The following is a 26345-nucleotide window of genomic DNA, read 5'->3' on the forward strand; positions in this document are numbered from 1 at the left end:
ACACTGCAGGGCTCGGGAGAGGGATGGGGCACGCGGGCTGGGGCCATTTGGCACATGAATAAGGTCAGCCCAATTTGGGAAGACTGGGCCTTTAGCCTGGTGGAGGGAGGGCAAGGTTGGGTCATGTGGAGTCCCCTCCCCAGGGCTCTGGGTGCAAGCCTCCTGTGAGCAGCACCCCACCCCTGTGCTCCCCTCCCTGCCCCCAAACTAGCGCTTTGGGCAGGCTACTGGATCATGGGCCTCTATTGCTAGGCCTGACAGCCAGGGCTAGAATGAGGTGCAGAGACCCCAAGCCACCAAATAAGGTGCAGGCAGGCCTGGAAGACAGATGGAGCCCAAGGCTGGTGACAAGGGAGTGGCAACCACAGATAATACAGTTTTTACAAAAATAATTACACAGACAAACAGGGCTGGGCAGCACAGCCTGACAGTAACACGACACACCCTCCAGCCTCTGAGTGGGAAGATCCAAATTTGCCTGGGCAGAGGCTGGGACCTGCTTTAAGGGCAGGAACACTGGTCAAGGGGCTGGAGGCCCAGGAGGGGGACAGGTGGGGGGCCCATCCAGACCCTCAGCTCGGGGCAGAGTGTGGGGGCATCACAGGTCATGTAAAGCCCCGCAGGCCTCTGGGGACCTGACCCAGTCCCCTCCAAAGTGCTTTAGGACCCCCATCAGCCCTCCCGTCATCCATACCACCCCCAGCTGCCATCTTGACATCCAAAGGACCTGTAAACACTGGGGACACGAGCACGAATGACCGAGCTAGCAGTGGTGGCCAAGGTGACAGCAGCCGCCCTGGCCAGGGCGTGACAAGGGCAGGTGGTGACACCTGTCCACTGCCTCCCCAGTCTCTGTGGTGGGAGCACGGGGTGGGGTTGGGATGCTCCCCTGGCGACTGTGCTCATATCCGGGAGTCCTGCAGACGGTTGGAGCCATTACTGCCCACGATGGGGATCTGGGCCTTGTCCGGGTGCAGTGGCTGGACCTCAAGCCCATCTTCAGGAGAGGGTGGCATGGTGGGGGCATAGCGCCCAGTCCGGTGTTCCAGGAGGGCAGGGCCCCAGTCTCTGCTTGGCTTTGTGGCATTTTTCAAACGCTGCAAAAAAGGTAGATACGTGGGTGGGTGGGTGGAGGTCGGTCGTGCACGTTAGAAGAGCAGCCCTTAAGCCCCACCCAGCGTCCCTCCCCATTTCACCTGGCTGCCTCCTGGCCCCACCCCTCACCTGGAGGAGGGTGTCCCCATCTGTGCGGCAGAGCTGGAACAAGGCATAGAGTGGGATACAGATGACCGAGGACAGTGCCATGAGGAAGCCGATGGCCACAGCCCAGCCTGGGTATTGGTAGTGGTTGTAGGTGATTGGCCGGTACTGAATCACGGTGAAGATGAGGATGAACTGCAGAGGGTGGGGGCAGGAGTGAGTGTGAGGCCTGCCAGCCCTGCCAGCCCTCAGGCTGTCCCTCCTATCAGCACCCCTTCCCTTCTTCTCCAGTTCCCCAAAAGAGAAAGGCATTTTGAGAAAGGCAGGGGAATGCCAAGGTTTGGGCAGAAGAAGCAGATGGAAGCAGGGGTCTGGACCATGGTGGTCAGAAGGGCACTGTGGAAGGGAGAGGTCTGTCTTCACCACAGTCCTGAGCCACCAGGGCACTGCCCAGCTGCTGTCATATGTGGAAGTTAGGCACCTGACTTGCAGTGACTTGCAGTGACTTGCAGTGGCTCTCTGTTACCTCGTGAAGCAAGGTCACTACCCTAGTCTCAAGGCTTTCAGCACCCTACAGAGCTTTCTGGCACTGTTACCCCTGTTTCAATGTCTCAGCTACAGCTATTGTTTTCTACCCTTTATATTTATTCTGGAGAATCTTCCACATGTTCCTCTATCAAACCCTATGCAAATGCCACCTCCTCCAAGAAGCCTGTCGAGATTTCTCATCTCCTCCTAAAAGGGCTCTCAATAGCATTTCCCATCTATTAAGCATCTATTCGATGTTTCCTGTACACCTGGAGCTCCTGGGATTGTATCGACTCTGGGTCTCCAGTGCCTGGCACAATCTTATTTGCTGATTTGAACTGACCTGTGCAGAAAAATAGGAACAGTAGGGGAGAGGAGAGGGGAAAGCCCTGCCTATCTATGGCTGTGGGGATAGTGACAGCCTAGAAATAAATGGTGAGTTCCAGGCTGGGGTGCTCGAGGGATTTGCTTTGGAAGAAGAGTGAGATAAGAGATAAAGCCTGGGGTTGCAGCAGCTTTTTACTTTACAAAAAAAGTAAAGGAAACAGAGAGATGGGCCGGTGTCTCATTGGCCACCTGGTGGGCTGGGGGGTGCTGGAGGTGCTGGGTGTGCACTGCGGCTGGCCAGGAGGGCTCCGCACCTGCCTCCTAAGGCCTCAGCTGCTCCAGAGTGCAGCCGCTCCAGCCTTCCCAGGGGCCAAATTCTTGGGGACAAGACCCACATCCATCAGGGGCTCCTCCTGTGATGCTGCACATAGTAAGCGTTTATAACAGGTTTCCTGAATGGAATTAGATCCTGGTCTAGGTGTGGACAAATCATTAACTTGAGCTGGCAAAAAGATGGAGTTTGTCAAAAGATCTTTTCAGAAATATAAAGAGGTAAAGCCTCCAAAGTAAACACGACAGCTTAGAAGCCTGTGTCCACAGAGCCCGGAGTCCACACCTCGTAGTAACTCTAGCTGGTTTTCTGAGCACAGAGAGGAAAACTGCCCACTTTGCCTCAAATCTCCCACAGATATGGGACCGAGGCTGGGGCTCTTCCCACAGCCCCCTCTTGTGCCCTTCCTTCCTGACTCTTGCCCTATGTGGCTAGTGCCCAGGTCTCTCCTGGGAGCTGTGGAGACTGACTCTTCTGGGGGTGGGGAGTTGGGGCTCAGCAACACCCCCAGGGGGCACAGCACTTGGCAGAGCGCCTTCCCTCCCGGCCTCCCACCACTTACAGGAGACTTCCGCTCCTCCTGTTTCAAGGCTGGGCCAGTGGCCAGAGGTAGTGCCCGTGCCAGGCTCGGGGAAGATCCCACACCCCATGTGGTGCAGGCCTCAGCCCTCAGGGGCCTTTTTTTTTTTTTCCAGGAACATGAGCCAAAGTGGAAATCCGGTGCTGAACTCCCCGTGGCCAGAGGCCCTGGGCATGAGAGGAGCGACTCCACATTGCCCTGCTGCCCTGCAAGTGGCCCCTCTACCTCGAGGTGGTCCTGCTGCTTCTCTGGGGTGTGACCACAACACCATTCAATGTCTTGTGTACCTTCCCTCCCCCAGCATAAAGGAGCCAAATCAGATGGGCTTTAGCCCGCGGACCATCCCTCTCTCCGGTGGCGGCTTCTGTGGCAGCGCTGGCTGGACACAGCCTGCAGATTGGACTAGTATTCTGAATGGTGCTCTGCTTCTCGTTAGCTGTGCAGGTCAGTTACCTAACATCTCTGTGCCTCAGTTTCCTCCTCTGGATAGCGGGGAATAATGATACCTTGGAGAACTGTAGTGTGGGAGCTGACCTATGGCAGCGAGCGGAAAGCACCTGGTTCCTTGCCGTGGCAGGCATTACCTCCACGGGCTCAGCCCCCTCATGGACATTTCCCTGGGGTGGAGTAGTGTGAAAACCAACTCTCCCTGTCCCAGCCCGACTCCCATACCTGGAAGGGCTACAAAGTTACCCATTATCCTGAACTGACATCTGACTTGCAAACTATTTCTGGAACGCCCACACACCATGTACCTCAGCCACCCAGAGCACCGGGCTGTGAGGGATTGGAGATGGATGCTCCTGAGGCCCCTCTGGGGATCAAGGCAGGGAAGCCAGGGAGGCAGGGACACGGTCAGCCGCTGCCCGCCAGCGCTCCCCTTCCTCAGCAGGAGCAGCCCTGCCAGCTGGATTGGGGGGCAGGGGCTCATCCTCTGCTGGTTCTCAAGAGAAGGACACTTGACAAGGGGCAGCCGGGGAAGGGAAGGGCCCGCCTAGGAACTCACGAAGATGATCGCTGGAGAGACAAAGCGCCAGCAGATCTGGAAGAAGAGGGGCGGAGGGAATCCCAGCATCATCTGAATGTCCTGGAAGTAGTTCCGGTGCCCTGGAGACAGGGGAGGTCAGTGGGCCCGCAGGCCAGGGGGAGCAGGCCGGGGGAGCAGGCCGGGGGTGGGACGCGGAGGCCAGGGGCTCGGGCACTCACCGTAGATGTACATGATGGACACACACATGATGCAGGAGATGATGACCAAGGAGAAGCTGGCCGCGTAGTTGTCCATCAGCAGCAGCCAGTAGATGCCTGCCTACGGGCCAGCGGGTGGCTAAGTTGGGGGGGTGCTGAGGCTGGGGTCCCCTCCCCATTATCCCCACCTACCCTGGAAACTCCAGCCCAGCCTTTTCCTTATTCTTACCTGGCTGGTGAGGGGGATGCCCAACAGGAAGCCGGCGACAGCCACGCCCAGGGTCACATAGGTCTTCCTCTGCAGGATCCACTCGTTCCCCACCTCATCCACAATGGCCGTGACCAGAGTCTCCAGGAGGCAGAACTGCGGGATACGGCGTCAGAGCAGGGGCCTGAACTCTCCCCACCCTGCCTCCTCCCCCCCGGCCCGCGCCGCCCCCAGCCTCTGGCGTGTGTGCTGCAGCCCGTACCTGAGTGCCCAGTCCCAACAGGATGAGCATGAAGAAGAAGAGCAGTGACCAGACCGGGGAGATGGGCAGCAGCGTGAGGGCCTCGGGGTAAGCCACGAAGGCCAGGCCAGGGCCGTGGTCGGCCACGCGGGACACGTCCACACCCAGGTGCTTGGCCATGAAGCCGAGGATGGAGAAGATGACAAAGCCAGCATAGACGCTGGTGGCGCAGTTAGTGATGCTGATGATGATGCTGTCCCTGGCAGGGGTACACAGAGGGGGCGTTGAGGACCGGCAGCTTATTCCTCCCCCCCCATCCCCCAGTCCACTTGGGCCCAGGGAAGACTTGGAGACAGGGACAGTTCCGGGAGCAAAGGCGCCCACCCCTGCTTCACTGGTGTGCCCCAGCCTTTCTAAGTGCCCCCAGGCACTCCTGCGGCACCTCTGTCCCCCTCCCCCTGCCCTCTCCTGCCAAAGCGTCCTTCTCCCTTCTCCAATTCCTTGACCCAGACCCAGCACTCCCAGGACCTCAGGCTGTGTGTGCCAGGGGATGCCCCGGTGGGCCAGGCCACAGAGAGGGCAGGGAGCAGGGGCAGCCCCAGGGCCGGCCGGGAGTCTCACCGGTAACAGTTGTTGTGGAACTTGTTATAGGAAGCCATGGTGATGAGGCCTCCCCACGCGCAGCCCAGCGAGTAGAAGATCTGGGAGGCCGCATCCCCCCACACCTGTGGGAGGGGTGGGGTGAGGAGCTGTGGTCAGAGGAGGCACCTCCCTGCCCCCACCGTCTCTTCCAGGTGGTCCTGGCATCCCACCTTGGCCTCCAGGATCTTGTCCCACTGTGGGGTCAGGTAGTACATGATGCCGGTGAAGGCCCCCTCCAGGCTCACGCCGCGGATGAACAGGATGGTGAGCACCACGTAGGGGAACGTGGCCGTGAAGTACACCACCTGAGGGTGAGATGGGCTCCACCTGACTCTCCTCTGGACCCTCCTTACCCTGGGGTCACCTCCCTGGCCCCCAACACCACCAGCTCTCTGGTCTCTCTCCCTGTCTGGTGTCCCTTCATCAACCCCCCCCCAACCACTAACCCCCACACACACAGCAGGTAGGGAAGGCAGGATCTTTCTGGGCTGGCACAGACCTTGCCAAGAGAGGATACTTACTTTCCCTGAAGACTTGACCCCTCGGATGAGGCAGAGAAAGACCACCACCCAGGAGACACCGAGGCAGCCGAGAAGGGGTAGCCGCACCTCCCCAAAGTTGCCGATGTCATCTGACAGCTTCAGCACATAGAGCCTGGGGGCAAGGAGACAGTCACTGAGGCCAGTCCCTGCTGACAGATCCCCACGGCCGCTCCCTCCTTCCTTTTGACATCTGAGCATCCGCTTGAGCAGAGGGGAGCTGCCGTGGGGGCCCCTCTGCCCGCTGCGCCCAGGAGTCCACTGCTTGCCACCTCTCCCAGGACCTCCCAGGGCAGCTGGAGGCCACACCCTAGCCTGGACCAGTCTCCTTATCCCCCCATTCAAGACCACCCCAGACTTTGCTTGTGCCTTTCTCCTTCAGCCATGTTGGACATGTCCTGTCAAGTGTCTCCTCCTCCAGGAAGCCTGGGCGCTTTGCGCCTGCACTCATCTTTGATGAACATAGGGAGGCAGTGGAGTGCTGAGTAAAGGCTGGAGGCTCTGAAGCCCAGAGATGGAGGTTCTCTGGAGCTCTACACCATACCAGCTGTGCTCTTCCAAGCACCTGGACCTTTATATGCCAGGTCTTGGCTAGTCCTGGGCATATAGACGTGGAGCAGGTATTGTGGGCCTTGCCAAAAGGATGCCTCAGCAACATGGGGAGGGACATGGAAGGCTTCCCAGAAGAGGTGAAGCTTGAACTCAGGTTTGAGGAAGAGGGAGGAGGCAGGTGAAGATGAGGGGAAGTGTGTGCCCAGCTGAGGAAACAACAGGGAGCAGGAGAGCCCAGCCCAGCCTGGGCATGTCAGTAGCTGGGGAAGGCTGGAAGAGACGGTAAAGGGATGAGAGGATGAGGGTTAGAAAAGGATCAGATCATAAGAAGACACAATGTCAAGGTTGAGAAATTTGACGTTCATCCTGAAAGCAATGGGAAGCCTCTGCAGGGCTTTTATCAGAGCCCCCTCAGGATTTCTCATGGCTCACAACCTTGCAATAGCTCCTGTCTCTTGCCATGGAAAAGCTAAACCCTTATGGTGGCTATAAGGACGTAATGTGATGGACTGCCCCCTACCCTCTGTCTCTCTGACCTCCTGCTCTTCCCCTTGCTCACTGCTCCAGTGGCACTGGGCTCCGTGGGGCTCCTTAGATATGCCAGGCATGCCCCAACCCCAGGGCTTTTGCACACACTTTTCCTCTGTCTGGAGTGCTCTTTCCCCAAGTAGCCAGGAGTACACATGACAGTGGCACCTGTGCTGTCACAAAGGGCCCCACTCTTAAAAGGGCCTTGTGTTTGGTTTAAAGCTCTGCTGTTGCCATCTTGAAATTCTTACTGCAGTTGAACAAGGGGGTCGTATCTTTTCATTTTGCACTGGGACCCAAGAATTATGTAGCTGGGCTTGTCAACATGGCTCCCTCTGCCCTCATTGCCTTTAGGCTTTTATTCATGCATCCTCCTCTCAAAGGAGACTTTTTGGCAACCCTGTTTAAAATTGCAGTCCCTTGGGCCTCCCCAGTGGCGCAGTAGTTGAGCGCTGGGTTGCGAAGTGCCCGCAGCCTCTGCAGCGCCGGTTCGATCCCCGGCTGCTCCCCGGCCACCGACGGAGGGTCCCACATGGCGCGCAGACCTCTCCTGCCACCCACTGCTCCCCTCGGCAGCGTACTCTTCGGTCCTTCTGCCTGCTCTGCTCCCCGCTCTGGCTCTGGTGAATTCTCTCACCCTCCCGTGCTTCTGACTGTACCCAGTGCTTGTATAAATAAATAAATAAATAAACAAATCTTTTTTAAAAATAAATAAATAAAATAAAATTGCAGTCCCAGCCCCAGTTCAGCACTCCTTACCCCCTGACCTGCTATATTTTCCTCCACAGCACATATATCCTATCATACTGTATATTTTACCTTTTATTTTGTTTGTCACCTGTCCTCTATGAAGGGAGTTATTTTTGTCTGTTTTATTCACTGCTGTGCAGAGCCTGGCGCAGAGGTGGTGCTCAGTAATATTTGTTGAATGAGTGAACATCACATCAAGTAGACTGGGAGATAAAAAGTGGGGAACCTAGGGCTTCCCTGGTGGTGCAAGGGGTTAAGACACAAACTATGAAGCTGTCCACGGCCTCTGCAGCACGAGTTCGATCCCCGGCCAGGGAGCAACCCACATGGCGCAGCAAACCTCTCCTGAGTTGCCCGCTGCTCCCCTCAGCAGTGTATTTTGGTCAATCTGCCTGTTCTGTTCCCCACTCTGTCTCTGGTGAATCCTCTCACCCCCCCACATGTCTGGCCTGTACCCCAGTTCTTGTATGCATAAATAAATCTTTAAAAAAAAAGTGGGGAACCTAGAGGGAGACCAATTTGGTTGTTCCAGTTGTCTAGGCTAGAAAGGATGAACAAGAGATAAATTCTTGGGCTTCCCTGGTGGCGCAGCGGTTGAGCGCTGGGCTAGCAAAGCTGCCTGAAGCCTCTGCAGCACCAGTTTGATCCCCAGCTGGCCACCAGCGAGGGTCCCATATTGCGCGCAGACCTCTCCTGCCACGCCCACTGCTCCCCTCAGCAGTGTACTTCATCAGTCTGCCTGCTCTGCTCCCTGCTCTGGCTCTGGTGAATTCTCTCACCCTCCTGAGCTTCTGACTGTACCCAGTGCTTGTATAAATAAATAAATAAATCTTAAAAAAAAAAAAGATAAATTCTTGTGCCTCAGTTTCCTAATTTGTAAAGTAGGGATTGTAACACCAATCTGGAATATTTTGTAGATAAATTTAAGTAAACACAGGTTCCCTTCTTTACCCTCTTACAGCTAGGATTCTCAGCATAGCTCCCGTCCATAAGCTATCAGTTATCACTCTTTGCTGTTTTCACCTCTTTTTCTCCCAAATCAGTTCTCAAACCTCACGGCAACATTTTTAATATCCTGTGATGGGATGTTACTCTGGACCTGCATGGGACAATGTTGCAGTCTTAGAAATCAGTATTTGCTTGGCCTGTGGGCCTGACCATTCGACTTGGAAACACCTTCACCTGCCTCCTCTGAGCCTCAAATCTTCCTCCCAGGATCCCTTTCAAGCCATGACCTGCAGAGGGCGCTGCCCCACACCACCCTCCGCTACCCAACCCTTACCCCTGCCACCGTTGATTGCGGGGCTTCTCAGCCTAGGTCAGGGCTAGAAACCCCCCGGACTTAGTCAATGGGAGAAGCTCTGGAGCTGTGGGACCATGAAGGAGAGGCTCCTGACCCCCATCAGCAGTACTTCCATTTTTTTTCTTCATGGCACCCCAAAATTTGCAGGGGCGGGGGAGAGGTAGTAACGTGGTTAAGAGGGGTCCAGTGGTGGAGGTGCATGGCAACCAGACTTTAAGTAATGAGCATAATGTAGTATATACAGATGTTGATACACATTTGTACACCTGAAACCTACACATAAACCAATGTTACTTCGATTTTTAAAAAAGAGATGTTTTTGGTCTGTGGGGGTAAAAATTGACAAGGACACTCACATCTGAAGGTAACTGGGCAGGGGGTGTGGGCTACCCAGGCCCACCTGACCAGGCACATCTACTCAAGGCTCTCTAGAGCTGGAAAGCTCAGGCCGCCAGGATACAGGGCCCTTCTGCTGGGACCCGTAGCTGCCTTCCTCCTAGCACGAGCATTCAAGGTAAAGAAATCACCTCTTGTTCAAAAAAGATTTTTTAAAACTTTACCTAAATGCATATGTGAAGCTGGTGGTGTTTAGTAATAGTTTTCCTTGCAAGAGTACAGCCCTCCAGGACTAGGGACTGAAGAGCAGGGAGGGCAAATCCGGGAACTGGATGATTCATCTGGCCTCTCTTTTTGTGGTGCTGTATTTTGTTTTGGGACCATGTAACTTTGAGATCAAACAAATAACTAAGAAGGTTTAGGGCCTCCCTGGTGGCCTAGGGGTTAAGTCTCAGCGCTACCACCACAATAGCCCACTGCTAGGGCCTGAGTTCGATCCCTGGCCAGGGAGCTGACCCACATGGCGCAGCAGACCTCTCCTGTCTCACCCGCTGCTCCTCTCAGCAGTGTGTTTCAGTAGATCTGCTGGTTCTGTTCCCCACTCTGTCTCTGGTGAATTCTCTCATCCCCTTCAACCTCTGGCCTACACCCCAGTTCTTGTATGCATAAATAAATAAAATCTTTTTTTTTTTCAAGAAGTTTTGGAACTAACGTATTTACAAGTTGGCCCTTGATTCATAACTTCTCTGAAATTATTCTGTGTTATTTTTTAATTTCTTCAACCAGACAGTAAATGCCTTGACAAGAGGATGCCTTAATCTCTTTCTTTGTGTCTTCGGCGGCGGCGGCCTTCAGGGTGCTCACCAAGCACCCAGGGTTTCTGCTGCGTTGCCTCATGTCATCTTGATAACAATAAGCAAGGTGCCGTAGCCACCACCAGTGTATGAGACTTAGAGCCTGGTGACCTCCCAAGACCACAGAACTTGTAAAACGAGCAGGGTCTGTGTGGCCCCAGAGCTGCCAAGCAGACCCTGGGAGAGGGGTGCTGGGGTCCAAGTCCCCCTGGGTGTTACGCGCTGTGCTGGGAACATGGAGGCTGTGGAGGTGAGAGAGCACAGCAAGGTCCTGAGCTTGGGACCTTGGAGCAAGAAGGGGGCCAGCACACAGAGGCTGCGAAACAAGATTAGGAAGGCGGATGCGGAAGGGGAGGACTGTGGGGCAAGAGAGACCAACATGGGCGCCTCCATTGCGGCCCAGCTCCTTATCCTCTGCACGTCAGTCTCCCAGTCTGAGAACTAGGAACTATAAGAGATAGCACGGCTGGCACACAGTAGGTGGCCAGAAACTGGCTCGCTCCTTCCCTCCACTGCCTTGCTGAAGTCAGCCTGGGCAGCCCTCGCTGGGCCATTTTCCCAGGCTCTCCAGGAGGGGGCAGCAGGGAGCCATCCTGCAGGGAAGGCATCCTGCCTGGGACAGGGGCGGGTTAGGCTCCAGCCTGTGCTGAGGAACAGAATTTGGCCACCCAGTGGGCACCCCACCCCATCAGAGGGCTCTTGCCCTCTGACTGCTCTGGATAAAATCAGAGTTTTGCTCTGGGTGGTCCCACCAGCCTGGGACTCCTGGACAGAAGGTCCCCGAGTGAGTGGGAATGCAGTTGGGAGTCGGGGTGGGGAGGCTGTGCTTTTGCGGGCTTCCAGGAAGGTTCGTCCCCAGCCTAGTTCAAGTTGCCCAAACCACACCAGGCCTGGGGTGTAGTAGATATTAGCTCAGTTCTCCCCCTGGATGTGAGGTGGTGTCTCCTGCTCGGCCTCACCCCTGAGTACAATGCCCAGCACCTACTAGGTGCTCAAGAAATGAGGTGTCCTGGGGCTGAGTGACTGAGCATGCCTGGAGGCGACCTGCTCACTCCTCACGGGCGAATGCTCTGTTGTCTATACCGTGAGCCCCATGTTGGAATGACGCTAGGTCTGCACAGAGGTTGACCCAGGGGGGATTGGTCATGAGGGGTTTGAGCCCCAGGAACCAGCTTAGGAGATGCTGACCTGCCCCGACTTCAAATATTCCCGGGCCCCTGTCCCTCTCACCTCGGGCTGTCTACCACGCAGCAGCTCCTCGTGCACCACGCAGCCAGGCTAAACCCATTCTGGTACGTTCTCCCTCCAGACCATCTTGTGGTATGAGCGCCCCAAACACCTGCTTCTCCCATCAGAACAGATTCCCCCAGTCTCAGGACTGGCCTCTGCTCATCTGGGTCCCAGGGCCTTTGCTCACACTGTTCTCCTCACCAGGATTCAGGCCACGTTTCCCTGACTCTCCCTGCGGACCTGCCTGACAGCTGAAGCCCTCCTTCACTGCTACTTTGTAAGGACTCCCCAACTCAGCATCCTGCCTGCCATTGCTCCCTAGGGTGTCAGCCTCTTGCCTTGAACCACGCTGTGAGCTCTTTGTGCCTCTACCCAAACCTCTGCGCCCCTCCGGGCCTGACCTCTGCCTCGCCTGCGGGGGCTGTGTCCCCCAGCACAGGTCTGGTGGGGGCCTTACCTCCAGTACTCTTCGCTGGGGCTGGTCCTCTGCAGGGTGTGGTTAAGCAAGTGGGAGAGGTTGCTGGGCAGGGCGGGGGGCCGGGAGCCATTGGTGAGGTTGGAGGCATCCAGCACCCCGGCGCAGTCCTGCGTATTCCAGGGGTTATTGCAGTAGGCCCAGGGCAGCACGTGCGTCATGGACGAGAAGAAGTAGTAGAAGGCGATGCAGATGACCACGTTGTAGTAGATGCCGATGTACGTAGACACCACCATCATGCCATAGCCTACACCTGGGGGGTGGGCGGGGCGGACAACAGCTCACACATGCCCGAAGGAGGCCCGGATAATGTCAAAGGGCCCAAGGGATAGGCTTTCAGGGAAGGCCACGGAAGAGACAGGTCAAGGCCTTGGCAGGGGCGAGCAGAGGGGCTTTGTGTATACACGTGGTGGAAGAGGAGGACGGAGAGCAAGAAAACAAGGATCCCGGCGTGTGTCCATCGCCTTGGCCTCTGATGTGGGCCTGGGGTCAGCACCAGGGCTCCATGGGGCTGGCAGTGTTTGTACAGATGGGTGGGTCAGCCTGGCCCCCAGAGGCCTGTATGTGTGTACCCCACCCAGGCCTCACCTTTGAACATGGGGCTGATCCTCCAGACCCCCAGGCAGCCCTGACTTGCAAACTGGCCGAAGGAGAGCTCCATGAAGAAGAGGGGGATCCCGCAGAATATCAGCATGATGAAGTAGGGGAACATGAAGGCGCCTGGCAGGCAGGGAGAGGTCTGGCTCAGAGGTGGGTTTGGGGGATCCCACCCTTTTCCTGCTCAGAGCCCAACAGCAAAACCTCTGCAATTGGCTAGGACTGGAGGAGGGTGCGCCATGCATTGAGCAGGAGCCGGGGTCTGAGGCACACCCCCACAGCCTGTCTTCGAACTTGACAGAGGCTCCCAGAAGTCTGCTCTGAGCAGAACTCAGGCCCCAGAAGATACCACATTTGGTGGGATTTGATGGCTCAGCCACGCCATTTCACATACATAAACCCCTGGGATACTCAATGTCCCCTAACCATTTGTGTGGGTACTGGGGTGCTGTTAAAACAGTAGAGGATAAGGCAGACAACCTCAAGAGGTCGGGGTGCTTTCCTCCACCCCCCTAGCCTCATGGGGAGCAGGCTGGCAGGCTCAGGCCCAAACAGCAGCCTGTCAGGGGTGGTCTGTGCCTCAGGTAAAGGGTACCTATGCCAGGGCCGGGAGCAAAGGAGATCAGGGCCAGAGGCCAGCCTGTCTGGAGTGGGGTCTGTGCCAGGAAGGGGGCAGCCCAGGCCCTGGTGGGTGGGCTGTATCCCAGTGGGTGGTCCCTGCCCTGTGCCCACTGGGTACCTCCCCCGTTGCGATAGCAGAGGTATGGGAAGCGCCAGACATTGCCCAGGCCCACGGCATAGCCCACGCTCGTCAGTACAAACTCGATCTGGTTGCCCCAGTTGCCCCGTTTGAGGTTCTGGTCCCTCTTGGTGGCCTCGCTGGGCACAGCACCATTCTGTGGGGACAGGAGAGAAGCCACCATCAGCAAGGCATTTGTGCTCCCGTGCCTGACCCTCGGGACCTCCCCCAGAGGGCAAACCATGGACCCTCCAGTCCCTCCCCTGCCCCCTGTCTTCCCCTTGGCTGGCAGGAGCACAGGCAGCTTGGCAGGGGAAAGGAAAGGGGAGGAGCCCCTGCCAGAGGGCGGCAAGTGTGGCCTCCCTCACCAGCCCCCCAGCGCCCCGGGCCAGGTGCACCGGCCCACCTGAGGCACCGTTAGCAGCATCCGAGAGGCGGAACACCAAGAAGAGTCTAGCCCCAAGAGCTCCCCAGCCCCAGCCCTTCCAAAGCCTCCCCTGTCCCCTCTGGGTGAGGAGCTAGACCTGCTTGGGGGCGCTGCAGGGCTGGGCTGGGTGGCCTGAGGCCCTGTTGAGGGCAGCCCCTTTCAGAACACCAACCCCACAGTTGGAATTGGCTCAGCAAATCCCCTTCTAAGTGTGAATGCACCCTTTCCCTGCACCAAGCAGCCAAGTCAGGCTGGGCACAAAGGGGCCTGTGTCCAGACAGCCCCCCCACCCGCCGCCTACCACATCGCCAGGCTGAGCACGCTGCCCACGGGCAGGCGGCTGACCCCTCCCCCAGCTTCAGGCTTCTTTCTGGGGGCACAGGGTGGGCAGAGCTGTGGGGTGGGGGGAGGAGGGCCAGGAGAGTGGGCCAGACCTGGAGGGCTTGCATTCTGGGGCTTAGGATGGGGGACCCAGGGGAGTCATCTGTATTGCCCATAGCTGGGAAGGGTCCCAGGGGAGCTGACCTGGGCTGGGTGGTACTGGCTGTGGGTGGGGAGAGGAGGCCAGAGTTGTAGGCACCAGGCCAAAGTTGGAGGGCAGACTGCTAGGGGAAAGAGAGGGCGTGGCCCGGAAAAGGGTCTCAGCTGAGAGAGGGTGGGCTGCAGATGAGGGGGCTGGGCCGGAGAGGCGGATGAGGGGATTTGCCCCCAGGGAGGGATACTGGACCTGCTTGGGGGCGCTGCAGAGCTGAACTGGGTGGCCTGAGGCCCTGTTGAGGGCAGCCCCTTTCAGAACACCAACCCCGAAGTTGGAACTGGCTCAATACTCTTTCCTTGCACCAAGCCCCCTTCCACCCCCTCCCAGGACAGCAGGAGATCAGGCACCAGAGCCAGAGCCAGGGGGTTCAGAAGGGTCCCTAAAAGATATCGGGACCCCCAAGAAACATACAGTTCCTGGGTGACAGAGAGCCTCCTAGAACTGGACAGAAGACCCTAGAGGTGACCTGGGTCACAGCAGCTTGGCCTCCAAGGGACCATGCTCTAGTGACGCTGACCCTCGGCCTAAGGAGAAATGTTGAAGGACAAGAGTCACGCTGGCCGGCAAACAAAGAGGCTGGCTCTGAAATGCCATCAGACCGACACTGGGCAGCAACCACAGAGGGGAGGAATGGCCTCGATCCACGGCCTTCTGGAGAGGCCCTTTGGGATAAAGACCAGGAGGACCCAGCGCCTGGTGGAAGCCCCAGCATGCCGCCCCTGCTCCCCTGGGGGGCATGTTTTGGCCTCTCTGGGCTTGTGCACCCCAGGCAGTCCAGCAGTGACCCTGTGGAGAGATCGTCCGGCACACCCAATCCAGCACTGCCCCCAACGTAGACGCTCACCCTTTCACCCTCGGGGGGGCTGAAGGAGTGAAGATAAAGCACCAGAAACCATAGGTCCCTTCAAGGAGCACTCGGAGCAAATTCATTCATACATGCAACCTTGAGATTTACAGAAACCTACTGTGTGCTGGGCCCCCACCCAGCACTGGGAACGCAGCAGTGAAGACAGACACCCCAGTCCCTCAGAACTTGAAGTCCAGTGGGGGAGCAAGCCATCCATGAAATAAAAGGTACATAATTCTTAATGGCAGCGTCACTGACCACAAAGGGGGATTTCTCATGTTACATGAGCACAGAAAGAGGATAAGAGATGGGGTGGGGTGAGGGTGAGTCAGGGGAGGCTTCCAGGATGAAAGGGCTTGAAGGTCAACTTGGTTCTGGGAGAGGGTGGCTCAAGCCCAAGTGTGCCCTGTCACAGTGCCCTGAGTCCTGCCCAAGCCTGTCACCACCTCCGGGCCTTCTTTGGGGCAGCCTAGGAATACTGCAGGGTCCAGTGGGCATTTTTTCAGAGGGTGTGAGGTCGATTTGGGGTGGTTTATCTATTCCCAAACAAATCCCAGCCAGAGACCTCCTGTTCGTGGACTTCACAATAACAGTTTTATTCTGTCTGAGGCTTGTTTACTTAGGGGCACAATGGGGGATTGTGGCAGCTGCAGAGGATGTGGGCGGGGTCGCGGAGCAGGGGTTAAGCTGTAAAGGGGGCAATCCCGGGTCCAGGGTGCCTCGTGGGTAGGCCAAGGGCAAGCAAGGCTCCTTGCACAGAGGTCCCCAAAGCTTGACATCTGAGACCTCTCTCCTGGCTCCGGCAGCAACAGGGACAGATACCTCTGTCCCCGCAAGCGCACCAGAACCAGACTTGAATCTCTGAGGTCTGCCCCATCCCTGGCATGAGTGGGGCAGGGAGGGAGATGAAGCCCCCGCCACATGCCCCAGGGGACCTGACTGGACCCATGGGCCAGATGATGGGCGGCACACCCCTGAGCCAGGTGCTAGCCAGGTGGGCTGTGCGCGCTCCCCAGACGGGGATGGACCGTTTGGTGACTGGGCTCTGGGAGGAAGTTGCCGACACTAGAGGTCTGCTGTGCAGAAGGTGCTGGAGGTCAATGAAGTGACACCTGGCAAGTGGTGCTGAAGCTGCACCACCTTCTGCTCCTGGGCGCCTGGTCTCAGGCCATTGCGCTGACTGCAGGAGCCGTGGCTGGGGTGGCCCGTGGGAGCCCGCGGTGAGAGGCTCGCACAGGCAGCTTGGCTGCCTAGGCCTTAGCTCTCAGGAGGGCAGAGGACACCTACTTTCCCCAGGGGCCTCCAAATGTGCTGTGGGCTTCCTGGGGGCTCCAGTTCTCTTCCATCGCTAGCCCACCCTCCCTGGGGGCTCCCCTCCGCTTCCTTACTGGGCAGCTGAGCCCATGGCTGGAGGCCTTTTCAATGTTACATAGCTTTTTTTTTCCCCTCCTTGCATAACCTTCCCTGTTCTAAGTCTCTTGTCTTCTTGATCTGCTGGGTAAGTCACCGATATGAGCTGTTCTTGCAGGGGTCGTTAGCTCTGCAGTAGCCACGAAAGAACCCCTTTGTGCTCACAGTTTGACCCAGACTGGCAACCCGTCTGCTTAACCCAGCTCAGCCCTGTGGGCTGGATGAGCTCCAGGCTTCTGCTGCCGATGGCCCATCACCCACAGTCTGCCTCTCACCCTCTCCCTCCTTCCCTTGCTCACACTTAGGTGGAAAATTAAACTACAGTGGTCTGGAGCCCTCTGGGTCAGTCTCTCCTCCCCAGGTTTACAGACAGCCCCACCCTCACCTCTGACTCCCCACGACGGGCTGGTCTCTGGATTGGAGACCGCCCTGTCCTGTGCCAGAGCTCCACCGGGCTGGGCAGCATGAAGGCTGAGGGGCTCTCCTTCCCTGAGAGAGCTGGCTGACCATCTCCCATGACCCCTGAGGTACACAGACCCACAGATGCCCCTTTCCCGAAAGCCACTGGAGACAGCAGTGTCCATCCCCACGCAAGACTTGCGGCCATTCTTAGGAGAGCCACCCCCTCCCACTCCCGCCCTGTCTGGGTGAGCCCTGATGACCAGTATCGCTTATATAAGTCCTTTGCCTTTACCCCTCTGCCGGGCTTGTTCACTGCCCCAGAGGAACTCCTGGAATTAGGGCTACTCAGCATTGAGGGCCGAATCTGGAGCTCCCACTATGCCGGGGCAGGGCTTCTAGAGCCTGCTCCTCCAGTGAGCCTGCACACGTCACTTCCACTCTCAGCCTCTCAGCAGCCTCACCTGCGAAATCAGGGGCCAGGCTAGAAAACCCCGAGGGATCTGGTAGATGAAGACGCTGGGCAACCTGGACCCACCCAGCAGTCTGGTTCCTCCTTGTCCGGAACTTGCCATTTCTGACACCCCCTGCATTTCCCACAGGCTTTCTGGATTGCCTGTTCAAAGGTGGTTTTGTATTTTTTTTTCTGATTACAAGAGCATTATAAGCTTATCACACACAAAAAATGGAAAGCACAGTAGAGTGTAAAGAGGAAACAGAGCTGCAAAGCCTGCTCCCCAAACAGGCCACCCCCCCCTCAGGATGGAACCTCTCCCGTCTTCATCACAGACGCAGAACCCAGATTTCTACCCTGGCTCTCTCTGACTGCGCCAGCTGCTGACCCCCGCCCCTCCCGGATCCGTGTCTCCTGGCTATTTTTGTGAATTGTGAGCTCCCTCCTCCTGCTCTCTCTGGACACGGAGGAATCCTGGAGCTGCCCTGGCTGGGGGCGCCCCGCTGGGATCCAGCAGCCTTCTCGCTCAGGACTCTGCAGCCCCAGGGTTTGCTCATGGGATGAAGTCCCATCCAAGACAAACTTTATGGAGGAGAATGAGCAAGACCCCACATCCCAGACTGACCTTGAGCCAAATCCAGATCATTGGCGACTTTCTCTGAGCCCCAGTGGGGAATTCAGGCAGAACAGCCATTAGAGTAAACTGTGGTTGCCTCGGGACACCCCTCCACCCCTTCAGTTCCTGTTCTCCCAAGTTCTCTCCCATCAGTCCAGGGTCTAGACTGGCGTTAGGTAGCACCTGGCCTGCATTCCACCGGCTCGATCCTCCTGACGTGGGGGAGTCAGGGCCAGGGTGGGAGGACCTCCCCGGGTCTGAGAAGCACACAGGGGCTACTAGTGCTCCCCACTCTGACAACCTCAGAGCGGCCTCTGGGCACCTGTAGGAGCTCAGGCCTTCTTATAGCAGGGCATGCCCCATGCTGTTTTATGCCAGAGCCCTGATGCCAACACTGCGGATGAAGCACAGAAGCTGCATCCCCCAGGCACGCCAGGCTTCGCCCCAGGCCCTGGGGACCATGATGGGAGACGTTGGGTGGGCCTGCTTTTGCCCTGGAGAAGCCAGGAGCCCTGCCCCTCGCTGCAGCGGTCATGGGCTGTCTCTACCCCAGTCGGCTGGCAGCAGGCTGGCGCTCTGGGAAGTGACTTTGGTTTCTGGCCCTAGCAGTCTTGAGGTTTCAGGGCACCCCTGCTTGATGCTTCTCCCAAACTCAACCCACGACTCCCGGTGCACTTTCCTTCTCTTGCCTTCTGAAGGTCAAGTCAGGATGCCCTACAGGAGAGGTGGGTGGCTTTCCTGGCCCCCTCATCCTCGTTGCCATCAGCTTCATTGTGTCTGACATCCCTGCTGTCCCCAGCTACCAGGGATGCGGGGGCCCACGCCACCCGGGCACTTGCCCCAACACTGGCCAATGTTCTGTGGGGTCTCACTCCTTCCAGCCGAGACTCTCACCCGTCCCCTTCCCCCACCCTCACCACCGAGCCCCTGTACCACGTTCCGCTGCCCCCTCACCCACTCTCCCCATAGGAGTAACTGCTGTGGCACAGACAATGGGGCTGTATTGATTAGTACAATTCCTGGGCACCTCCGGCCCGTCTCCCCGGGAGCCAGGACAATGCAGCTTTGATACACTGAGCAGATTCTCAGCAGGTCCTTGGGCTGGGGGAGCCCTCACACCCCCACTCTCCTCCCCTGCACCCCCACCGCACAGCTAACTCTTCCTGCACTCCTTTGCACAGTTACAACTTTCTGGGTCACTTTTGCTGGTGTCTGTCTCGCTGGCTCACTGCCTGTGCCTGCCCCTCCCTGGCACGGACCACTCAGCCCCTCTCCCCACCCCCAGCCCAGCCTCCCGGCCTGCCTGGCACCAGGGAGGGGGCTCGACCTTCTGGAAGGTGACTGACCTGCTCTGGGGAGGAGGGGACCCCAGGCCCACGAGCTGCAGCCATCCCGGCCTTCCTGGGGTGAGGGGTGAGCACTCAGAGCCAACCGGGAGCCCGCATGTCTCCACGGCTCATTCACACCTCTGCCAGCTCCAGGCGACACTGCCGCATCCCCTGCCGCCACTGCCGGCTGGGCAGCGTCAATTACTTTCACCTCATCTCCTCCCGAGGCTCGGCCTGGCCCTCCCCTGGCCCTCCCCCTCGGGCCAGTCCCCTTGCCGCCCAGGCCGGAGCTCAGAGCGAGAGCGAGGCGTGGGGTTTGTTGTGTTTTTTTCCTTGTTCCCAGCAAGTTATTGGAACAAAAAACACACGCGCTCACAACCACAGAGTGAGGCAGAGGGAGCATGGGAGCGAGGGAGAGGGTGGCTCGCTCTCCTGCCAGGGCTGGGCCTCCGGAGCTGGGTGGACTCCTGGCAGGTGGCTGGGCACCACTGAGCGCTGGAGGTGGTGAGGGGCAGGGAGGAGGGCGTGCAGCCCACAGAGCACTCCCCCAAGCATCTCAGACTTCCCAGAGTGGTATGGCCTGGGGGACATAGGGCCTGGGGGAATGTCATCCCCAACAGGAGAATGCGGCTGACAGCGCCAGAAAGCTCTAGTCTAGAGAACAGCACTGTGACCCGCGTGAAGAAAGTTGGCCTTAGCCTAGAGGGTGGTCACCCTGGGGTCCAGACATAGACCCTGGGCTATTTGAACTGCATTGCCCGGAGCCTGAGATGCTCTCTCTGGGGACATGTGCCGTGGGGCGGGGGCAGCCCAGCTTGTGTCACCATGACCGGAGTGGGATGTCACCCATGTCCATCCAATCCCCCTTCTTGGAGGCCACACACGCTGGTCAGTCTCCCGCAGATGTTGAGATGACACAAAACAGTGGCCATGGGGTGGGCGGAGGGGCCTGGTCCCGGGAAAGCATTTTCCCTTGGGAAAGTGAGAGGTCGGCAGATGGCCTGGCCTGAGGTAGGGTCTAAGTAAACACGCCTCAAGTGGAAGCACGTGTGCATTCTGCTGCAGAGAACTGCTTTCCTGAGAGGTCGTCATCGTGGTGACCCCAAAGGAAAATGGTGGATGACATTTTAAAAAAAAGGGGTAAAATAAAGTCTTCAGAGTCAGACAGGCCTGATGGGTTCAAACCCCAGCTCTGCCAGTATCTTGCCACATATGACCTTCGGCAGGCCACACAGTATGTCTGGTCAGTTTCTTTATCTCTGAAATGGAGACAGTATCCACCCACCCCTGAATTTAATGGGCATTAGTAATAGTAATGCAATAATAGGCACCAAGTGCTTCCTACAAGTGAGACATTGCCCTAAATGCTTTGTGTGTGTGTTGTATGCACACATAGACATAGAAACACACATGCATATATGTTCATTGAATCCTTCCAACCACTCCTTTAGGTAGGTGTGTTACTAGCCCCATTTTGGGGGGAAAATGGGGACCATTTTGGCTCATGCAAGTCTCCTAGGAATGGCCTCAGACCCTACTGACTCAGCAGCTCCTGGGCCAGCCTCATGCAGTCAGGTCCCCAGACACGCTCCGCTGACTTCCTGTGGGCACAGACTGAGGGCCAAGGCACTGGCTGGGCCACTGGCTTCAGGAAGGCCCAGTCACCCATGATGCCCAAATGCTCACTTCCACCCAGGGTGGGCTCTGGGCTTTGGCTGCCCTGGCCTGGGCTGGGTGCCCAGAACAGGCAGCCCTGGCTGGACGGCTTTCTCTGGCTCTGGCCATGGGGACAGGAGGCGGCAGCAGCCCAGCTGGGCCCTGGCCGTAATGAGGCCTCATTAGTGGGACCCAGCTGCTCCAGCCCCACTCAGGGAGACCGACTCCTCCAGCCCCTGCTCTGACTTTTCCTAATAAGAGTGGGCACACTTCCAGAGGGGCGAGGAGTCTAGGGGCTTTGCTGTGCCCTGTGGCTCTGAGGAAAGCTCCTGCTGAGCTAGGACTGAGATGTGCTGGGGGTAAGGGACTATAGGGAAGCCGTGTGAGGGGAGGGCAGGGTACAGGACTGGGGAGGTGGGCTGCGGGGACGGTGTGGAGGGGAAGAAGACCAAGGGAAAGGGAAACCAGGATCTTAGGTCCAGAGAGAAAGCCTGAGGAAGATCAGGCCTTTCCTCTGGATGTAGATGTTGTCTACTTCACTGGGGTGGGGGTGGCTGCACATTTAGGGTCATCTAGGAGCACTTAGTTGATCATTTGGGTCTTGGCTAAATGGTCTGAGTTGTCCTGGCCAGGAGAACACCTCCTCTATGCTAGGCTTTATATAAAGCATTCCCACTGTGTGCCAGTCCCTGAGCTAGAATACCTACTGTGTGTCACATCCGGTGTTAGGAAAACACCTACAGTGGCACCCCGGGACCTATATTAGCAAATGCCCACTATATGCCAAGTCTAATGCAGGGAGCTCGCAGTCTATGCTAGGCTCTTTGTTAAGAGAGCACCCACTGTGTGTCAGTCCCACACTGGGAAGCCCCCATGGTCCTGCAATGGTGACCATGTATGCCAAAATCTGTGCCAGGTGAGGATGACTGGAATCGGACAATTCCACTGTGTACCCAGCTCTGAGCAGGGTGAGCACCCATGGTATGCCTGGCTTGCACCAGCTGAGGGCCCACTGTACAACAAGCTCTAGGTAAGGGAGCACCCAGTGCGCACCAAGTTGGTACTAGTCGAGTGTTTGCCACATGCTGGGACCAGTGCTAGGTGAGTGCCTAGCAGGTGACGAGCTTTCTACCAAGGGAGTGTCCAATGTGTGCCAGGCCTTTGTTTGGTGAGTGCCCAGTGTGTGCCAAGCCTATACCAGTTGAGCTTTTGCTGCATGCCAGGACCTGGGCTGGATGAGCACCCACTGTGTGCCAGATCCTGTGCAGATAAGAGGTATCCAAACCCTCTTGTCAACGCATACCAGACAGGATCAGGGTGGGGCAGCCCCAGGCAGCCTCTGGGGCTTGCACAGATTTCTGGGAGGACTGAGATGCTTAGGCACTCAGGGTCCTACTTGGGTGACTCTGCCTTTGTTTATCATGAGGTTCCCCAGTATAGATGCAACCAGAGTGCACAGAGACAAGGGGTGACGCCAACAGGGCTCATCAGGGCATCTACTGCCCAAGATGCTGTGTGAGGGAGGAGCAGCACAGGGGAAGGAAGGGGTGTGGCAGCTTGTGAGCTTGGTTGCAGCCATGCAATTAAGGCTGGCCCAGGGAGGCTCTCTTGCTTCCTGTCCTGGGTTCCACTTTTCCAGATCCCTGGAGGTCCAGACAGTCCTGCCCCACAGTGTACACTATGGGGCACTATGTCTCCCTGAAAGGACCACCTCACCCACCCCAGTGCCCCCAAGCATCCCAGCTGCTCCCAGGCTTGAAGGCACCCTGGCCAACTGGGCTATTGCAAGGCTGCTGAGGCGTGAGGGAGGCAGCTGAGCTGGTCAGGCAGAGACCATCTTGGCCGCGGGTTGGGGAGGGGCGTGTGCAGCAGGCATGTGGGCCTGGGCGCGTGTGGGAAGTGGCTTGCTCCACCACAGAGCACCTGCCAAATGAAGGGTCCTGCGGAGGCCCCAAGGATAACACATGGTGTCTGTCAACACTAAAGAGACACAAGAGGCCTAAGTCCTTATACCATGCCTAAGGTCAACAGGGAGGCAGCGAGGGCCCCAAGGAGGCACCTACTGCCCATTTGCTACATATCTGCGTGACAGAAACCACACAATATGACAGCCCAAGTGCCACTGGCTTACATGCATGGTCCTCAACAACCTCTCTTCTGCCCCACCACAGCTGCAGAGATGGGGTCTGGAGGGCTGTCCTTAGCCATTTGCCCTTAAGGGGACGTGGCACCCAGGCTAGTGCCACTTAGCTGCTGGGGTTGTCGGGGAGGAAGGGCACCCCTCAGTCTGCACCCTAGAGACAAGCCCTGAGTGGAGGTGGCTTCAGTTCCAAACTGGGGCCCAAGAATAGAGTAGCCCAAGGTCCTCAGCAGAACTGAAAAAATAGGCAGGAATAGAATCTCCAGCCACCACTGGGGGTGCCCAGGGGACAGAGGCTATAAGCCTCAAACGCTGCCGCGGTCAGAACTAGAGGGCAGAGGGCACGAGGAAGCGGAGCCCCTGCTATCTTTAGGCACATCCTGGTGCTGGGAACAGCAGTCCCAAGGCAGCGCTCCCTTCCACAGACGGCGGGCTGGCGGCGGCAGAGCGCAGGCCGGGAAGCTGGGCTCCAGCAGGAACTCTGGGACCCTGTGATTCATCCTCTCAGCACTGCCCACGTGGGCCCATATCTCTCCAGCCCGCCCACCACAGTCCTTTCAGGGTCACTCCAGAGAAAGAAGAGCAGCCAGGGGGCACATGGCTCAGAGGGGGGCAGGATCTCCAAGAAGGAAGGGGCAGAGCCACCCCCACCTCCTGTGACAGGCCGACAGGCCGCACCAATGTCAAGGCTTCTCTGAGAGGGGTGAGGCCACGGGAGGAGCAAGAGAGGGGCCACCCTCAGTCACTGGCTTCCTCCCCCGGCAGGTGCCCCTTCCAGCTTGTCCCTGGGTAAGACCCTGAAGGAAGAAATAGAACCGCTGCGCTTGGGGTGCAACCTGGCACCTTTTCCCTGGTTCCTTGCAGCTCTACCCGGGCCCTGCTCTTGCCCTCGGCTTCTCACTCCACCTCACCCTTACCTCGCCTTGTGCTGAGGCAGAGGGCAAGGAAGGGTCAGGGCTTGGGGATGGGGGACAGGGAGGTTTGCAGACAGGCTTCAGGAGAAGATACAGAATGAAATGTTCTTTGTTACTTTTCAGAGTGAGAAGGAACCAGAGAAGTAGAGAAACACCAGGCAGGTTCTGAGGACTCCTTGACCAGCACACACTGAGCACTGCTTACAGCAATGGGGGGCCCACGTGCCAGCTTTGCCCTGCTGCCATCCCCCCGGCAGGACAAGCCGTGGCCTCCTCCCCAGGGTATCTGCTGTGACAGGATGGAAACGAGCCTCCCGCCTCCTGGCATGTCTCTGCAGGCTCCCGGGCAGAACCTGCCCCACTGTGGGCTTGGCGGCGCCAGGTGACCTGGGGGATGAGGGCTGACCACTTGCTACATATCTGCGTGACAGATATGTCTGCGTGATAGAAACCACACATATCTGCGTGACAGAAACCATATCTGCGTGATAGAAGCCACACATTACCACAGCCCAAGTGCCACTGGCTTACATGCGTGGTCCTCAACACCCTCTCTTCTGCCCCACCACAGATAAGGGGCTGGAGGATGAGGGGCTGCTGCCAGGAACTGGGGCTACTCTGGCATTCAGAGCTCTGGCAGTGCCAGACTTGGGCCTCCATGGAGTCTCCTGGACCCTCCTGTTGTGATGAGCCCCTGGCAGAGGTCCCAGAGGGTCAGCACTCAGGATCCCCCTTCCTCCCGCATCTGGTCCCCATACTTACCAGCATCCCTTTGGCACCTTTTCCTACCATGGCGGCAGTGGGTTGGGGGCTCTGGAGTCTGGGACCACACTCACAGGCTTTGCTTCCAGCACTTTTCAGACCACAGACTTCAAGAGCTATGGAGAGAACAGAGAGCAACCTGAGGCCCTGGGCCCAGAGGCAGGGGCAGGATGCGTGGAGCCTTCAGGGCCATCCAGAACAAGTAGAACAGACCACAAGCTGGCAAGTCCCGCTTCCCTCCCACCCTGTTGGCCCCTCGACACAGCCATTTTCCCATCCTGCTCCTTTCTGGATGACCCTCCCTCCATCCAGCTGCTCCCTAGCATTTCTCCCAACCCTTCCCCTGTATCCCTTGGTCTCCAGGCTTCCTGTCCCAATGGGCAAAGGTCTATTTTTGACTCTCCAGATGCCCAATTCTATACAAGATAAAAAATGAACACAAAACTGGGACAGGGTCCAGTTCCTTCATCATCTGTGTGAATGGCTTCAACCTTTCCCCCTAAAGAGGAGTCAGCTTGGATCAGCACATGCTCCCCAAACTCGCCCCAGCCAGGCAGACCCAGCTGGTCCTTCCCCATCTTGGTGCCATTCAGCTTGGGCTCCAGGGCAGCTGGCTTGTTGTTATGTTACTAATTTGGACCATGAGCTCTGGGCACGCCCAACATACCATGTGCGGGCACGCCTCCCTGGTCCTGCCCGGGCCGTCCCCGCCACTCCACCTTCCCCCCTGGTCACCAGGTGAAAATCTCAAATTCTTAGGGCCCTGCTAAATGGCACTGCTTTCCCATAGTCTTTCCTGACACAGAGACACAGTGCTTCCTCCTTTCTGTTTTGTGCGGACTTCTACTGGTGCCCATATCAGCTCTTCCTAGACTTATTTGCTTAGCAGACTGTCAGCCACACCAGTGAGTTCCCTGAGGGCTTAGGTCTGTGCTTGGTTCACCCCTCTGTGTCCAGAACCTAGCACAGTGCTCTGCTTGCGAGAAGTGTCAGCAAAATGGAATTGAAGTGGGCAAGGCTGAAATCCTGAAAGGGGGGGGTCTAGTTCAGCTCAAGATCTATTTGAGCTCATCTGAAGGCAATGGGGGGCTGGTGAGGTAGAAGGGGCAGCAGACAAACAGAAAGAGCAGTACACAGCTAAGCTCACGCAACACGGAAGGAAGGTAGTTTTGAGAGGTGTTGTTATAGGGCAGCCCCGATATTGAACGGGGTGCCTGGCTGTGGGTCCTCACCCGCGCGCTTACAAGGGACTTATTAATACTCCACTACAGGCACACACAAAAGATTAATAAAAGGTTTATTTACAAGGGAAAAGGAAATAAGGAAAATGTACAACTCAGGGAGAAAATTGGGAAATAAAGTCTTTAATGCGTCCTACCCGATCCACCGACCTGGAAACCCAAAGGCACTCTCACAGGTGGCCGGATGCTGTGAGCTGGCGGAGAGCCAAAATGGGGGACCCCCCTCCAAAGCCCATGTGTCTGGCTTTATACCAACCTGGCTGCTTAACCCCACCCTCAGGTCCCAGCCACCTTCCCTTTGGTGGTGATGGGATTCGGAGTTCCCAGTGTCTTTGGCTTTGGCCTGGGGTGGGGGTGGAGTCCACAAAGCCTGTATGGAATTAGCTTTAGGACATCCTTTCCCCCCTAACAGTTACAGAAGAGGAATTGAACCTTCAGGAAACACCAAAGAACTCTCTCATGGGAGGA

The 26345-nt window shown here is 57.4% G+C and overlaps 1 protein-coding gene across 2 annotated transcripts; it reads right to left on the reverse strand.

Moving 5' to 3' along the window:
* Positions 1 to 883: 883 nt before the first annotated feature.
* Positions 884 to 24681, reverse strand: SLC6A9 (solute carrier family 6 member 9; the record flags this gene model as incomplete). Of its 2 annotated transcripts, XM_084242040.1 has the most annotated exons (13): positions 884 to 1097; positions 1225 to 1395; positions 3973 to 4073; positions 4173 to 4272; positions 4381 to 4515; positions 4622 to 4859; positions 5222 to 5325; positions 5413 to 5547; positions 5764 to 5896; positions 11792 to 12062; positions 12398 to 12529; positions 13146 to 13302; positions 24637 to 24681. In XM_084242040.1, 13 exons carry the CDS (start codon positions 24664 to 24666, stop codon positions 903 to 905), a joined length of 1902 nt encoding a protein of 633 aa, XP_084098166.1. In that variant the 3' UTR covers positions 884 to 902. The 2 variants fall into 2 exon arrangements, with proteins under 2 accessions (XP_084098166.1, XP_084098167.1); XM_084242041.1 differs by lacking the exons at positions 1225 to 1395; positions 12398 to 12529; positions 13146 to 13302; positions 24637 to 24681 and having other exon boundaries at positions 11792 to 12048.
* Between the last annotated feature and the right edge of the window lie 1664 nt (positions 24682 to 26345).

Source organism: Talpa europaea (assembly GCF_964194135.1).
Source record: "Talpa europaea genome assembly, chromosome: 9".
Lineage (NCBI taxonomy): Eukaryota > Metazoa > Chordata > Mammalia > Eulipotyphla > Talpidae > Talpa > Talpa europaea.